This window comes from Octopus sinensis, unplaced genomic scaffold (assembly GCF_006345805.1).
Source record: "Octopus sinensis unplaced genomic scaffold, ASM634580v1 Contig19123_ERROPOS200000, whole genome shotgun sequence".
In the NCBI taxonomy this organism is placed as follows: Eukaryota; Metazoa; Mollusca; class Cephalopoda; order Octopoda; family Octopodidae; genus Octopus; species Octopus sinensis.
This window is the reverse complement of record NW_021836180.1, coordinates 159,573-177,500: the sequence shown is the minus strand read 5'-3', so window position 1 is coordinate 177,500 and position 17,928 is coordinate 159,573. Positions and strand designations below refer to the sequence as shown.

The following is a 17,928-nucleotide window of genomic DNA, read 5'->3' as shown; positions in this document are numbered from 1 at the left end:
GCCACCAGTGTTATCCAAGGGAAAGGCAAAGGGGCTGATACAGCTTGGCACCTGTGACGTCGCAACTCATTTCTACAGCTGAGTGAAGTGGAGCAACGCGAAATAAAGTGTCTTGCTCAAGAACACAACATGCAGCCCGGTCTGGGACTCGAACTCACAACCTCATGGTCGTAAGATCGACGCTTTAACCACTGAACCATACACCTTCACCGGAAGAAATACTGCTAATATATTTGTGCAGCATCCTAACGATTCTACCAGCTCGCCGCTTTTGAGGGCCTAACAATAATGAATGCCAGCGAGTAGAATAAAAAGAGAAAGCGAGCGAAATGATGGAACAAGACGCAGTGATGCGGGACTGAAAATATTTCACTTCCGAATAATACAATTCTTCAAAATATTGAAGACATGACACATAACACTGAAGAAGTCTTTCTACACACCAGTTGCCCTGATGAGGCTTATATATAAGGGAATTGAATTGTTTATATATTAAAAAATGTATATAAGTCGAAACAAATTGTTGGCTATTTTGTTTTTTTAAATGATTGTTTCTTATATTATATTCATAGTATATTATGTTATATTATGATATAAATAAATTATTTGATTGTCATTTGTAACTCTCTATTTAATTTATTATACGTAATTTACATTATACCCATATTTATGTGGTATTCAACCAACATACAAGTGAATTGGATGTTTTACACATACCTTTGAAGGAATTTTTTCCTTTGTTTGTTACCTCATATTTATATATATATATACATTTGCTTCAGTCATTAGACTGTGGCCATACTGGGTGTAGTGTGTGCGCGATTTGAATATAGAGGCACCTACCTTCTCTTCTTAGTGACGGAGACCCTCCAACGGTGACTAGTCCTTCCACACAGCCCCGACCCGAACACTAACGATAGCAGCTGCTAGCCCAAACCCTTAGCGACGTCCTCACACATCTTGTCACCTCCACGACCCACGTTGGAAAGGGCGCAATTCCCCGCTCCCTGCGCACGCCTGACGCTGGCCCCTTCCGGTTGCCCTAGCTTCCGGTCAACGCACCCGGCTGCTGACGTCATCCCACACGCCACCCTGATCTTAAAGATCACAATCTCTCCGCTCCATGTTGTAGTCCACCATCCAACCGGGAGAGCGCCTTGCTCGTCGAGATCTTCTGAAGCTGGGCTCCTCGTTCTCCCCCTCTCCAGAATCATCGTCCGTTGAAGCAACAATCTTGCGAAGGTCCAAGACGTGTCGTGGTGTTCCATCTACGGATACGTTGCTTCTGGAATTGATCGCCGTCACCGTTCCTCTGCTCCATTGAGACGTACAGCGCGCCTTTGGTGGCTTGACCCAGACTTCCTCCCCTATTTTCACGCGAACGGGTCCCTTCTCTTCCTCGTGACCCTCCGGCACTTTGCTCGGGTGCCTCCATTCATATTTGAACACAGCTCTCTGCAGCACAGATTCCTCAGCTTGTCCAGATCGGGGAGACAAGTTGTACCAAAAAAACTGCTTCAAGTGGCGAAATGTACCCTCTTTCCGCTATGGCCTTGACTGTCCGATGGTGCCTCTCCACGATCCCGTTACCGCTCAGCCTATACGCTGCTCTGAACAAGCGTCGCACATTCCACCGATCAAGCATAACCCTCAATGCTTCCGAACGAAACGCTGCCCAGTTGTCCATCAGTAGTTCTTCCACGGGACCTCTCTCTAAAAATATCCTGTTCAGGATCTGCGCAATCTCGTCAGCAATGCCCGATCTCAACTCCTCCAAATGGCCAGCCGGCCCGGCCCGCAGTCGATCATGGAGAGGTACATTTGCTGACGGTAGTGTGTCACATCCACAGCTAGCCTTTTCCAGTCCTGCTCCACGGAAAGGCTTCCCTGTTCATGCCCACACGGAGCAGGGTTGATGGACTGACACCTGTCACAGCTCCCGACCACCTTCCGGACGCTTCTCCTAGTGACGTCAGCATCAATTTTTTTTGCCAGATACAGGGTCCTGTCCACACCCAGGTGATGCATATCATGCAGTTTCTTCAGTTCAGAGTCATCCAACCAACACGCCACAGCTATCCCTTTCCGGGCCTCCTCCAGTTCTTCCAACCACGCTCTTTTCACCCTGGTCAGTACGTCCGCCCTGTTTTTCTCCGAAGGCTCGAAAACCACGTTCAGCTTCAGTCCGAACTCGGCGATCAATTCACCTAGAACTCCTAGACGGCGCTTCACTAACATCTCCACAGCACCTTTCGTCCGCACTCTCCTGTCACCGGTGATCACCGATCCTACCCAGCCAAGCACAGTGGCCGAATCCGTCCGGATTTCAATTGTGCGCAGCCCCCATTTCAAGGCCAAGTTCACCCCTTTCAGCAGCGCGTCTAATTCGGCGACATTGATGTGGTTGAAATCATCTGCTTTCCAAAGCCAGGCCGCGTCCTCCACCGCAGTGCCTTCGATTGCCAATACCACCCCTATCGCTATACTGCTAGCATCACACCAGACAGTCCCGCATTTCGTCTTGGGCACGTACCAGTTCCCCCCGACCGGGTCTTCCGCTCTTGTCCTCTCTAGGATTTCCTGCATCATCGCCACCGTCCCTTCTCCCACCTTGTCGCCCCACCTCTCTCCTTCTGCTCGTCTCTTGGTGTAACTACACGCCGTGCGCAGCCATCCAGCGATCGGGTAGTGACCGACCAACTTCCCACACACCGAGAACAGCTCTCTCCTGCTGACGCTGGAACTCAGCTCTGGGATTTCATTTCCTCTCCAGAACACCAATTCACCTGATCCAACTCTTCGCAGCTTCAGCCCCAGCGCGGCTCCCCCTTCAATCGACTCCGGTGGCTTAGCAATCAGTCCGAACTCCTCCAGATGTCTAACTACCTCGTCGGCTGGCACTACAGTTTCGTCCACCAAAATGTCGTCAATGTAGGAGCTGGTGGCCTTTCTAATCTTGCCGTCTTTCCCTAGGACGGACCTAAGCACTGCCGCCATGATCTTCGGAGCGGAATTCAGCCCGAAACCCAGCCTGGTTAGACAGAACGTCCGGCCCTTGTACCGCACAAGCTGATATCGCCACAGTTTGTCGCTCACATGGAGCTGCAAGTATGCCGATCTCAAGTCGACAATCGTCGCTGCCTCAGTCGACTGTCTCCACTTACGTAATGCCTCGCCAGAAACGTCTGTCGCCTCACCTCCCGTGTGACACGATATGTGCTGGTTTAGCTCCCTGAAGTCCAGCACCGGTCTGACTTTTCCCTTCGTAGGCTGCACCACCGCCATCAGGAGTAGCACTCCGCCCGCTACCTCCTCCTTCCAAGGGACAAGGACCCCTTCCTCGATCCACCTCTCCACCTCGTCTTCAAACTCGACTCTGGCGTGGCCTTTCAGGGTATGCTGGTAACAGCTCACCCTGTTCTCCAGCGTCGGGGGCCCGTCCTTCCATCGCCACTCTATCGTCCACCGCTGACCATCGAACGCAGCCTGAAAGTCTTTGTCCTCGATGGTGTAAGCTGCGCAGTCCCTCGCGGGGCTCTGCTCTCTCTGGCGATCCTGACTTGCAGTGCACGACGCCCCCACGCTTCCGAACATGACCTCATTTCCCACAACACTGACGCCACCGAGGCAGTTGATGGCATCCATCCCCATCACCACGTCAACTCCATCTATCATGCGTTCGGCCACAATTGCCTGCAGCCTTAGCGTCGTGCCGCGCACCACTATCTCTACCTTGCTGCTGCCTCTGCAACGGATTTCACTGCCGTCGACCGCCCGGACACTACTCACCCCGTTCCATTCCTTCGTCACCCTCTAAGTCACCAGGGTGGTCGTACAGCCCGTATCCACAAGGGCCTTGAACGTCTCCCCCTCGGCCTCCACGTCAATCAATGGCAGTGTCTCCAATAGCACCTCTACTCATTTGAGGGGAAAGTTCGAGAAGCAGCAATTTCCCCGCGGTCGTTTCCCTGGTCGCAATCACGGGCAATGTGCCCTGTCTGCCTGCATCGATAGCAAACGGGCCCCGGCTGCATACAGTCCCGCGCCATGTGTGGTCCCTGGCATCTAAAACACCGTCCTGAGAACGGCCGCTGTCGTTGCACGGTAAGCTTCTGTACCTCTTTCTCGGGACGTCGTCCGTCTTTACGCGCCTCCGTCACCGCCATCGCTATCGCCTTCCGCCCAGAGTGTCTCGTCAACACGCGAGCCTGAGCTACAAGTTCGCTCAACGGCATCTTTTTAACCCCGGGCAGTCGTTGTAGGTGAATCCCTACATCGTCGGGGAACCCATTCACGAACGCCAATCGGGCTGCTCTCTCCAGTCCCTCTCCCGCAAACCCGGCCAGAGTCGCCAGCCTTCTAACTTCTGATGCAAAGTCATCCACTTGGCCTCCCGTCCACCTGATTGCACCTAGCTTAGCAAAAGCTGTGTACTCGCATTCCGTGTAGGCATCACACAAGCGTCGCTCTATATTCTCCTCGCTGAGCCGTTCCTCTTCATCCATCTCTAGGTATAGCGTTAACGCACTCCCTTCTAAATACAGCGCCATAAGACTCGCCACGTCGCTTATGCCCTGCAGTCTTGCCACCAGCCTGATTTTGCGAATCCAGGCCACTACATCGCCTTCGCTATTAAAAGGTCTGATGACGTCACTGGCGATCCTAATTTTTGCGGACATCGTGTTGAAAACAATGTAAATGTTTAAGAATGGCCGAAATAGCTTGTAGTGTGTGCGCGATTTGAATATAGAGGCACCTACCTTCTCTTCTTAGTGACGGAGACCCTCCAGCGGTGACTAGTCCTTCCACACAGCCCCGACCCGAACACTAACGATAGCAGCTGCTAGCCCAAACCCTTAGCGACGTCCTCACACGTCTTGTCACCTCCACGACCCACGTTGGAAAGGGCGCAATTCCCCGCTCCCTGCGCACGCCTGACGCTGACCCCTTCCGGTTGCCCTAGCTTCCGGTCAACGCACCCGGCTGCTGACGTCCAGCTGCTGACGTCATTCCACACTGGGGCACCATCTTGAAGAGATTTTAGCCAAACGAATTGACTCCAATATTTTTTGTTTAACCCTGGTTCTCATTCTGTTGGTTATTTTGTCGAACTGCTAAGTTACATACACTTAAGCAAACAAACACCAGTTGTGGTGGAGGACAAAAGGAGATACACGGACTCTTAGGGAGGAGCGAGCCTGTTTTCTCTCGGTAGTTGCTATGGTGAAAGAAGACGAGAGTAAAAGGAATTGCAACAGGCATGTTTATCTCCAGTCTCCAGCTAATCAACTTTTTCGTTTTCCACATGAAACGGAAAATAAGGCTGGAGAAGAAATGCCTGTCGCAAAGTGTGTTTCGTAAAAGATAGAAGTCTATAGCAAATATGTTGCGAGTGAAAGAACCTGTTTAATTGAGAATGTAAAAAAGGAGAAAGCAAAGTCTTCAGTGTGAGTATGGGGTTTGTGGGGTCAACTGCGTCCTCTGCTTCATTTTTTGTTATTCACTCATTCTCATTTAATTGTATAGATTTTAATTGTTTGTTTATTCATACGTTTCGTCTCATTCGATACCCTGACCCCAACGTTTGTTTTGTCCCCTCTTTTTCTCAACCTTATGGTGAATAAAGAAATACTCTCTCTCTCACACACACATACACACACTGTGCTTCTTTCTGATTCTGTCTACCAAATCCACTTATTAGGCTTCACTTGTCCCCGAGGCTATAGTAGAAGACATTTGCTCAAATGTTCCACCCTGTGGGACTGAACCTAGAAGCATATGGTTGGGAAGCAAACTTCTTACCACACAGCTACACCTGTGCTCATACACACAAACACACACACATATATTCATATATATATTATACTCAGACACAAAGATGGCTTCCACACAGTTTCTGCGCACGAAATTCACATCATCATCATCATTATCGTTTAACGTCCGCTTTCCATGCTAGCACGGGTTGGACGATTTTGACTGAGGGCTGGCAAACCAGATGGCTGCACCGGGCTCCAATCTTGATCTGGCAGAGTTTCTACAGCTGGATGCCATTCCTAACGCCAACCACTCCGAGAGTGTAGTGAGTGCTTTTTACATGCCATCTGCACGGAGGCCAGTCAGGCGGTACTGGCAATGACCTCGCTCGAATCTTTTTACACGTGCTACCGGCACAGGTGCCAGTAAGGCCGCGCTGGTAACGTTCATGCATGAATGGTGCCCTGTGGCAACAATCACACTCGGATGGTGCTCTTGGCACCCTACTAGCACGCGCACAAGTGCTAGTAAGGCAATACTGGTAACGATCACACGCGAATGGTGCTTTTTATGTGCCACTGGTATGGAAGCCAGTTAGCTGCTCTGTCAACATGCTGCATATTTCATTTTTTATATAGGTGCAGGAGTGGCTGTGAGCTAAGTAGTTTGCTTACCAACCACATGGTTCCAGGTTCATTCCCACTGCATGGCACCTCGGGCAAGTGCCTTCTACTATAGCCTCGGGCCAACCAAAGCCTTGTGAGTGGATTTGGTAGATGGAAACTAAGCCCGTCGTATATATATATATATATGTATACTTGTGTGAGTGTTTATGTGTTTGTGTTTGTTCTCCCCAACATAGCTTGACAACCGATGGTGGTGTGTTTACATCCCCGTAACTTAGCAGTTCAGCAAAAGAGACCAATAGAATAAGTACTAGGCTTACAAAGAATAAGTCCTGGGGTCGATTTGTTCGACTTAAGGCGGTGCTCCAGCATGGCCACAGTCAAATGACTGAAACAAGTAGAAGAGTATATATAATTAATACATGACATGAGTCTATGACCGATTGCTGTATTTTTATGCATTTCGAAATTTGAGGGCAATATCAGTTTATTTGAATAGCTTTTGAGAGCATTCCTTAAAATTACTTTCATTCTTATGCTATGTAGTCACTCAACATGCTAGAACTAGTGCCAAGCCTCCTTCAATTAACAAAAAGACAGGATTTTAATGGTTAGAATACCTTTGAAATTAGGTTACCTTAATCATGTCTGAGCTAAAATAAAAATGACTAAAGCTGCTGCTTCTACTACTCCCATTTGTACTACTACTGCTACTACTACTACTACTACTACTACTACTACTACCACAGATAATGATTTCAGATTTTGGCACAAGGCCAGCAGTTTTAGTGGCAGGAGATTATTGGTTACATTAACCTCAATACATGACTGGTACTTGGATTTCTCAACCCTCCACTACATGGAAGGCCAAGCTGACCTCAGCAAAATTTCAATTCAGAAAATAAAGAGCTGAATGAAATACCACTAAATATTTTGTTCAACATTCTAACGAGTCTGCTCACTCATCACTGACGAGATAATAATTAATACAAATCATAATTTCTAATGTGGGCAAAGGGCCTGAAATTTTGAAATGGGAGTAGAAGGGGCTTAATTGGTACCATGGACACCAGTATTTAACTGTTTCTTGATTTTGTTGAATCTGAAAGAATAAAGGCAAAATTGACCTTGGTGGGATTTGAACTCAGGACATAAAGAGCCAGAAGAAACAACACATAACATTTTACCCCATGCGCCAGTGATTCTACCAATCCATGCCCTGACAAAAAATGATAATAGTTTCAAATTTTGGCACAAGGCCAGCAGTTTTCAGGGAAAGGGGAAGTACACTACATCGACTCCAGTGATCAATGTAAACACCGATGATCAACTGGTACTTATTTTATTGACCCTAAGAGGATGAAAGGCAAAGCCAACCTTGGCAGAATTTAAACTCAGACTGTGAAGACAAGTAAAATACTGGTTAGCATTTCGCCTGGTATGCTAACGATTCTGCCTGCTCACTGCCTTAATAATAATTATGATAATAATAATAATGCTGAGCTGAGACCCTCTTCGGTCATGACTGACCATGGGATTGCACCTTGAAAGTTACCCTCTCAGGCACAAGTCCGGGCAAGGTTGTTTATGGAAGACCGGCAGTCGCCCATGCATACCAGCCTCCCCTCTCCACACCACCAGTGTTATCCAAGGGAAAGGCAAAGGCCATTACAGCTTGGCACCTGTGACGTCACAACTCATTTCTACAGCTCAGTGAACTAGAGCAACGTGAAATAAAGTGTCTTGCTCAAGAACACAACACGCAGCCCGCTCCAGGATTTGAACTCACAACCTCACGATTGTAAGCTCGATGCTCTAACCACTGAGCCTTGCACCTTCACATAATAATAATAATAATCCTGAAATTTAGTGGGAGGGGACTAGTTGATTACATTGACCCCAGTGTTTAACTGGTACTTAATTTATCGACTCGGAAAGGATGAAAAACAAAGTTGACCAGAATTTGAAATCAGAACATAGCAGCAGACAAAATACGGCTAAGCATTTCACCCAGCATGCTAACGATTCTGCGAGTTTGCCGCTTTGATGATGATGATAATGATGATGATAACAACAACAACAACAGTAAACATAATGAGCCAATTCAATATACACTATGGGGTTTATTGACCTGCTATAAGTAACAAGCACCTCTCTCAAGTCATGACCTGCAGTCTTTAAAACATAGGAAGAACACATAGGATGATATAGTCTAAGATAAACTGTGTCATGAGAGATGGCTTGATTGTGACTAGAATTTATTTTTATTATAGTTTTGTCTGTTTAGGTTTGACTTAAGTTTCAACAACAATAACATACCAACAAGAAACAGTAACAAATTCTCCCTCATATCACACTCAGCCATCTCTAAATGAGGAGGATCACACTATATAATGTAGAACTAGATAAGCTGTGCATGTACAGAGATGGGATTGTCATGGGCAATACACTTTTCACTATCATTGTGGAGGAACAAGGTCAAGCTGGAGCAAAATATGATTGTCTCTGACAACATTGTCATCATTTGTGTACCATCTCTACCTCATTCACCAGCACAAGGGCACAACCAGTGGCAACAGTACTTTTTGTAGTAGTAGGAGTTGTAGCAGCAACAGCAGTGGTAATAGATTCTTCATACTTCCACACACACATACATGTGCACCTCCAAGAACATTATCAGGATAACTGCTGTCAATGGACCTGGCAATTAGAAGTCATATTTACTTAGCACTATCATCTCTCACCAAAAATAAAATAACCTTTTAAATGCAACATGTATATATCATTTCTAAATAAGATGTTTCTCCTTCTATTTTATCTAGCACTTTCATTGCAAACATGAATAGACTAATGGTATTTGGAATCATCTGTGAAAATAAAACAAAGGTTTCTCTTCTCTATGCCACACACACGATTTCCATTAATGGTTTTACGTCACACGTCAACATCGAGGCTGAATATATAAATGAAAGCCAACACAAGACAGAAGCTAAGTTTGTTTTCCCTGTGGAAGAAGACAGTGCCGTATATAAATTCGAAGCTAAAATTGGTGATGTCCATTTAGTTGCCAAATCTAAAGACAAAGATGTTGCCAAAAAGGAATACAAACAAGCTGTAGATAAAGGTCAGTCTGCCATTTTGTTGCGAGAGACAAGTACATCTGGCGATATTTTTGAGTATAGTTTAGGTAATATTCCAGCAAATGAAAAGATCCGTTTACAAATATGCCTTGTTTCTGAACTTTCTTGTGAAGTTGATGGGGCAGTGAAATTTCATATGCCATTTGTGCTTAATCCCAGATATGGTCTTAAACCTGCAGATGAAAATTATCAAAATGCACCTAAACCAAAAGAGTTTAGTTTCAATGCCTCCGTCAACTGGAATTCACAAATCAAAGACATCAAATCAGAACATCCAGTTAACGTGGAATATCAGGATAACAAGTGTCATGCTACTGTGAGAATGGCAAAGGAATTCAATTTTGAGAAAGACCTTCTTCTGCAAGTGTACTATGAAGATGTAGAAAAACCACAAGTAATTTTAGAGAAAGGAGATGAGAATTCTAAAGGAATGTTTTCTAAAGATATTATGATGATAAATGTGTTTCCAGAACTTCCGCAAGTAAAACAAACTGCCGCTAATGATTATATTTTTGTTATTGATCGCTCAGGAAGCATGAGTGGAGAGAAAATTGAAGCAGCAAAAGATACTTTGTTACTTTTCTTAAAAAGTTTACCTTTGGGTTGCTCATTTAATGTTATCAGCTTCAATAATGATTTTGAATTTCTGTTCAAAGAAGGAAGCCGAGAATATAGTGAAGATTCTCTGAATGAAGCATTGAAATTCCAGAAAAATCTATTTGCTTCGGGAGGGACAGAAATTCTTAGTGCACTGAAATCACTCTCTGTCAAAAAACCATTTCAAAATTTCCATCGACAAGCATTCTTAATAACTGATGGTGAAGTCTACAACACAAACGATGTCATTCAATTGGTCAAGTCACAAGTAAACAACACACGATACTTCACAATTGGTATTGGTTCTGGAGCTTCTACAGAATTGGTCAAAGGTATTGCCCGCGCAGGGAAGGGACAAGCAGAGTTTGTGATGACAAATGACAACCTTAAGGCAAAAGTTATGCGTTTATTAAAATTGTCAATGCAACCATTTGTATCTTCGGTTTGTCTCTCTGCTAAACATGGTGAAAACAATAAAGAATTATCCTTTATTTCAGTTCCAGAAAGGCTGCCATGTATTTTCAGTGAAGAAAAATTAATCCTGTATCTAGTTTTGCATGAAGCTGAGACTAGTTGCAAAAATGTGAAATTGAATCTTTGTGGTAAAATTGGTGAAACAGACTTTTCACTTGATTTTGAAGCAAGTCTGTTGGGACAGAATAATAAGGAAATGACAATACACCGTCTTTGTGTGAAAAGAAAATACAGGAATTGGAATTAAATGAAGATTTGGGTAAAGGTGATGAAATAAAATCAGAGATTATCGATTTGGGTACAATGGCTAATTTAGTTTCAAAGTACACAAGTTTTGTTGGTTTGGATGAACATGTTCGATTGGATTTTCAAATGGCCTCTCTGGTAGCTCCAACACGTAGTGCCATGTGTGGTTATGTTTCTTCGTCACGAATAAAAGCGTTTGGTGTGAAGAAACATGTTCCAGAATTTATGAAAAGGCGTTGCATGCCAATGATGTGTTTAGCTTCACCACAAGCATACAATCAAAATTCTGTAGTTGCTGAAAGAGTAGATGACATTGATGATGAATTGGAGGATGACTCTGATGATGGTGATTCTTTTGGTGCTGATTCTGTGGATTCAAGTTGCATGCCTCCCCCATTTAAAGTACGACGTGTGACTGATGAGGAATCCTTTATGTCTTCTGGGTCAACAAATAAAGATATTTTAACATGTTTGGTTGGTCTACAAGCTTTCTCTGGTTTCTGGAATCTAGACGATCAGTTGGCTCAAGCTCTCAGTATTTCTCTTAAGGATCTGAACAAAGAGAATCCATCTATTAGTGATAAAGTATGGGCTACAGCTCTTGTTGTTGCTGTACTAAGAGAAAAATTAGCTTCCCAGCATTGTGAATGGGAATTAATGGAAAAGAAAGCAATTGAGTGGCTGGAATCTCAGAATATACAACCAATGAATTCAGAGAAGTTACTAGAAAAAGCTACAAACTTCATAAAAAACAAAATGGTTGCCTAGCGATTTCTGTTTATTTCATATATTAAAACTTTCACTACTGTATAACTGAGAAAAATACCTTAACATTTTAACTTATATATCAATACTTTACTAATTCCTCTAAAATATCTGTAAACAAATATTTCATATATCTATACAGCTATAAAATATAATAAAATATAAAGCCATAATCCTATATTGTTGTATTTCGGAATGGTCATTTTGCCAGTTTAGCCAATAAAAACACACGCACTATATATTTGGTGTTACTTTGCTTCAGTGTTATTTATTTTTTACATTAATCTTAATCTTATTTCGGCCAGAGTTCTTTCGTCACACTCCTGTGACCACATCAGTGGTCCTTTGCTTTCTTCTTTCTTATTTGTGTCTCACCTTACTAACTGTCAGCCATTTTGTGTTTCTATTGTATGTGTCTTCATTTGCGCATGTGTATATCTCTATGTGCGTCTATGTTTCAACACACAACTTCACATAAAAAAATCTTGCTCATCAAATATATGAACGTAACATAATCCTGTAATTGTTGATTTTGTGTTATTATTATTATTTATTTTTTTTTGTGTGTATCAAGTGTGAATATATTTCCAAGACTTTGCAGGTTCTGTGACAAACTTCTTACTTTTATGTTATCTAAATTGTAACCTTCCATCAAAATATTATTCTAATTTATGTCCCAAACACCAGTTTAGTAATCCTTTCTACTGGAAGTACAAGGCCTCAAATTTGTGGGAAGAGATTAAGTCGATTACATCGACCCCAGTACGTAACTGGTACTTATTTGATCGACCCCGAAAGGATGATGAGCAAAGTCGACCTTGGTAGAATTTGAACTTAGAATGTGATGACAGATGAAATACCGCAAAGCATTTTGCCCAGGGTGCTAAAGATTCTGCCAGCTTGCTGCCCTAAAACACCAGCTTAATAATGACAAAGTTATATCACTAAATTCTTCATTATTTTGAAAATTAATTGGAACAAAGGCAATGCAATTCAGCAGAGATATGGTAGAGAATTAGTTAGAGATATTTAAACAGAGTTCTCAGCATTTAACACTACTAAATTGAGGAAAACAATCATTATTTAGCTGTAGGTTCACATTGTCTTCGGTCATTATATGTTTCTTTACTGGCCACACAGGACTGAAATACAGAGGGGAAAAAATACAAAGTAGAGCTTTTCTTTTGGGGAAGAAGAAGAAAAGAAGAAAAAAAAGTTGGTCGAATTCCGATCAAAAGGGATCGTGAAAAAAAAAAATGGTGGTGGGAGTGTAATCAATAGGGATCGTGTATCACAGAAATGTCAATGTAAAAAGAGAAAACAGATTAAGTTTATCCATGGAAAGAAAAGCCTACAGAAAAGACCACGAAAACCTTCGGCAATAGTGTCATGCAAAAATAAACACATTACAGTAAGTGGCTCTCTTTTCCCCTTTTTTTTTTTTGGTTCGTAGGATTATGCTCAAGCTGGCTCTGTCATTCACACATGCCATCCTTGCTACATTCACCCATCTTTTTTTTAAACATTCACTAGACAAAACTTCCCTCTCTACTCTCACCTTCCTCTTCAAATAATACACATACACATTCTTTCACTATAGCCACAAGTACAATGAAAATGGTTCTTCCTTCCAGTTTCAAGGAAGGTGGCACGACAATATTCACGATAGACTCATCTTTTGTCATTAGAAATTCTTTAAAGAAACAGGGTTTAATAAATAAATATCTGAGACAAATAATTGTATAAAACTCTATCCTACGTTTATCACATCTGTATTTTATCTTGGTTCATCATTACTATCATTCTTATGATATTAGAAACTATTTGAAAAGCCTTGACATTTATGTGTACATCTTATTCTGGATTTCTGTTAAGAGATTTGCTCTACTCACATCTTCAAGTCAGTGCCCCAGTATGGTTGGAGTTTAATAACTGAAACGCGTAAAAGAATGAAAATTATGATGAATCCATTTTAGTTTCATGATGGGATAATATAGAACAAACTCTAAAGACCAAATGTACAACTTGTTGGGTAGTGTTGTAAGACACAGGAATATGTTGGAAGAGTTTTATCACAAAACTTATGGAATCCATATTCAGTGTTAGCAAAGTCAAATGTCTTCACCGACATATTAAAGGTGATGGCAGCCGTTTTCCTAATGTTAGCCTCATCCTTCTTGATGTAGTGAACAGTGGATCTGTTCACGCTAAAATGGCAGCGAAAGTTCTCCCTTCCTTCAACATATCCAGAAGTTTCACCTTCTCAGCAATCGACATCATTCTTCGTTTGCATTTAGGCTCAGTATCAGCCTTGGAAGAAGCAGCACGCTTGGGAGCCATTGCAGGGGATGAAAATGCAAAATTCAACACAAAGAAACAAAAAGAATTACACACTGCACAGCGTAAAATAGTACAGTAAACCACTAAGCGAGAAAGCCTGAAGCGAAATGGCCGCGAAAGGGAAGATGCTGCAGATCTGAGCGTCAGACAAAGCACCAATCACAGGCCAGATTACAAAATAGAAAGCTGCAATTCATCATCTCTCTCCATTGCACCAATCACAGCCTGTCTTAAGTTCAAATACCCCTGTATATGCTTTTTTGCTATTTTATGCTTGTTTTGTTGTTCCTAGACTAGTAAATAATATTTATTATTAATATTTTAATGGATTAAATGAAAAATTTTAGGTGTTCATATATATATATTTTAAAAATCTGCGATAGTTGAACTGCGTAGTAGCAAGGGATCAATGTATATAAATTTTATGTAATTGAATGGCCTGTGCCTCTCTTCACTTCACCAAACCTTTGGCAGGTCTTTGACAGATTTTACATCCTTCAATGCATCCAGATAGCATCCTACCCACCAAGCACTCTTGGTGTTTTTGCCAGTTTAGTCGTTGACAGTTCAGATATGGTACAGACTGTACTAGGTGACATGTTACAAGTGGCAATCATGACTAACATGCCATATTTATATATGAATTTTTTTCCTATTTTGATCTTTACATGTAATTATCATCAGGATCCTCAATAATTCCATTTTTGGGGGTTTTTTGCATTAATTTTTGTTTATTTTTTTTCTATACAGGTATTTTAAATACAATATGGATTGTTTAATGGTATTTGGAATCATCTGTGAAAATAAAACAAAGGTTTCTCTTCTCTATGCCACACACACGATTTCCATTAATGGTTTTACGTCACACGTCAACATCGAGGCTGAATATATAAATGAAAGCCAACACAAAACAGAAGCTAAGTTTGTTTTCCCTGTGGAAGAAGACAGTGCCGTATATAAATTCGAAGCTAAAATTGGTGATGTCCATTTAGTTGCCAAATCTAAAGACAAAGATGTTGCCAAAAAGGAATACAAAGAAGCTGTAGATAAAGGTCAGTCTGCCATTTTGTTGCGAGAGACAAGTACATCTGGCGATATTTTTGAGTATAGTTTAGGTAATATTCCAGCAAATGAAAAGATCCATTTACAAATATGCCTTGTTTCTGAACTTTCTTGTGAAGTTGATGGGGCAGTGAAATTTCATATGCCATTTGTGCTTAATCCCAGATATGGTCTTAAACCTGCAGATGAAAATTATCAAAATGCACCTAAACCAAGAGTTTAGTTTCAATGCCTCCGTCAACTGGAATTCACAAATCAAAGACATCAAATCAGAACATCCAGTTAACGTGGAATATCAGGATAACAAGTGTCATGCTACTGTGAGAATGGCAAAGGAATTCAATTTTGAGAAAGACCTTCTTCTGCAAGTGTACTATGAAGATGTAGAAAAACCACAAGTAATTTTAGAGAAAGGAGATGAGAATTCTAAAGGAATGTTTTCTAAAGATATTATGATGATAAATGTGTTTCCAGAACTTCCGCAAGTAAAACAATCTGCCGCTAATGACTATATTTTTGTTATTGATTGCTCAGGAAGCATGAGTGGAGAGAAAATTGAAGCAGCAAAAGATACCTTGTTACTTTTCTTAAAAGGTTTACCTTTGGGTTGCTCATTTAATGCTATCAGCTTCAATAATGATTTTGAATTTCTGTTCAAAGAAGGAAGCCAAGAATATAGTGAAGATTCTCTGAATGAAGCATTGAAATTCCAGAAAAATCTATATGCTTCAGGAGGAACAGAAATTCTTAGTGCACTGAAATCACTCTCTGACAAAAAACCATTTCAAAATTTCCATCGACAAGTATTCTTAATAACTGATGGTGAAGTCTACAGCACAAACGATGTCATTCAATTGGTCAAGTCACAAGTAAACAACACACGATACTTCACAATTGGTATTGGTTCTGGAGCTTCTACAGAATTGGTCAAAGGTATTGCCCGCGCAGGGAAGGGACAAGCAGAGTTTGTGATGACAAACGACAACCTTAAGGCAAAAGTTATGCGTTTATTAAAATTGTCAATGCAACCATTTGTATCTTCGGTTTGTCTCTCTGCTAAACATGGTGAAAACAATAAAGAATTATCCTTTATTTCAGTTCCAGAAAGGCTGCCATGTATTTTCAGTGAAGAAAATTTAATCCTTTATCTAGTTTTGCATGAAGCTGAGACTAGTTGCAAAAATGTGAAATTGAATCTTTGTGGTAAAATTGGTGAATCAGACTTTTCACTTGATTTTGAAGCAAGGTTGTTGGGACAGAATAATAAGGAAATGACAATACACCGTCTTTGTGTGAAAAGGAAAATACAGGAATTGGAATTAAATGAAGATTTGGGTAAAGGTGATGAAATAAAATCAGAGATTATCGATTTGGGTACAATGGCTAATTTAGTTTCAAAGTACACAAGTTTTGTTGCTTTGGATGAACATGTTCCAGTTGCTATTCAAACAGTCTCTAGGGCATTTACACCTAAAGCCAGGCGTTCTCGTAGTAAGAATGTTCCTGCAATAGTAAGAATGTTCCGTAAGTTTTACAACAGAGTTTTACAACACTCTATGCCAATGCCAGTACGTCCGAGAGAAGATATAGCTGGAATGTATGCTTCCATAAATAATTCCTTAAGTATAAATGCTGAGAATTCAAGACAGTCACCTCACTCAGACTTAACCTCTTCAAAGGGAACAATTAAGGACATTTTAACAGGTTTGGTTGATCTACAAGCTTTCTCTGTTTTCTGGAATCTAGATGATCAATTGGCTCAAGCTCTCAATATTTCTCTTAAGGATCTGAACGATGAGAATCCATCTGTTAGTGATAAAGTATGGGCTACAGCTCTTGTTGTTGCTGTACTAAGAGAAAAATTAGCTTCCCAGCACTGTGAATGGGAATTTATTGAAAAGAAAGCAATTGTGTGGCTGGAATCTCAGAATATACAACCACTGTATTCAGAGAAGTTACTAGAAAAAGCTACAAACTTCATAAAAAACAAAATGGTTGCCTAACAATTTCTGTTTATTTCATATTTTAAGACTTTCACTACTGTATAACTGAGAAAAATACCTTAACATTTTAACTTGTATATCATTACTTTTACTCAGCTAATTCCTGTAACAGATCAATAAACAAATATTTTATATATCTATACAGCTGTAAAATATAATAAAATATAAAACCATAATCCTTATATTTATTGAACTTGTGTTATTTTCTGTGTGCAATATGAATATATGAAGTTTAAAGACATTCAAACTGAGTACTGAACATTTAACTCTGCATGGAACTGAATTATTTGATTTTTTTCTTTTTTTAGCTGTAGGTGCAATAGTCACCAATCTTGGCTTTGCTTTTTATGCTTTTGATGTCCATAAAAGAATGGCCAATTAAGAAATAAAATTGATTAAATCAATTACATACTCTACACACATTTCTGGCCCTGTACACGTTTTGTGAATCGGAATTTTAATGTAACTATGTGTATACCATATCCCGTCTTTTATCCACAACTCATTTTGGTCGTTGGACTGCAGCCATTCTAAGTCACAACCTAAAAGGCATTTTTTAGTTAAACACATCAACCCCAAAACTCATTTATTTTAAAATTGGGTAGTTATTCCATCAGTCTCTATGGTAGAACAGCTAAATTATGAGGAGGTATAATAAACACACTCACACACACACACAAAATGGGCCTCCACCCTGTTCCTGTGTACCAAACACACTCACAAGGAATTGGTCTGCTCTCGGCTATAATAGAAGACACTTGCTGAAGGTATTGTCTTGTGGGACTGAACCCTAAATATCATGGTTGTAAAGTTTTGTAACAAAAATAATTTTTTGTAACTAAACACTTTCAAACTTCGTATACTGGTAAGAATGTGTCACAGAAAATTCTCAAATTTTGGAAGTTATTTCTTGTTAAAGTT

General features: G+C 41.2%; 2 protein-coding genes across 2 annotated transcripts in view; both read left to right on the top strand.

Annotated features, from left to right (window-relative positions):
* The window catches only part of LOC115232036 (von Willebrand factor A domain-containing protein 5A), a 22,363-nt gene extending 10,581 nt beyond the window's left edge, over positions 1-11,782 (top strand). Inside the window, 2 exon segments of the mRNA XM_036500226.1 lie at positions 9,202-10,787; positions 10,790-11,782. Coding sequence (XP_036356119.1) covers positions 9,219-10,787; positions 10,790-11,605 — 2,385 coding nt within the window. The 5' untranslated portion in view covers positions 9,202-9,218 and the 3' untranslated portion in view covers positions 11,606-11,782.
* Positions 11,783-15,330: 3,548 nt separating this feature from the next.
* Positions 15,331-17,007, top strand: LOC115232030 (von Willebrand factor A domain-containing protein 5A-like). The gene has a single exon (XM_029801901.1). It carries the CDS (start codon positions 15,331-15,333, stop codon positions 17,005-17,007), a length of 1,677 nt encoding a protein of 558 aa, XP_029657761.1.
* Positions 17,008-17,928: the final 921 nt, after the last annotated feature.

Bases quoted from the DNA above. Each gene is read 5' to 3' on its own strand.
- LOC115232030 (XM_029801901.1), top strand. From the start codon at position 15,331: ATGGCAAAGGAATTCAATTTTGAGAAAGACCTTCTTCTGCAAGTGTAC.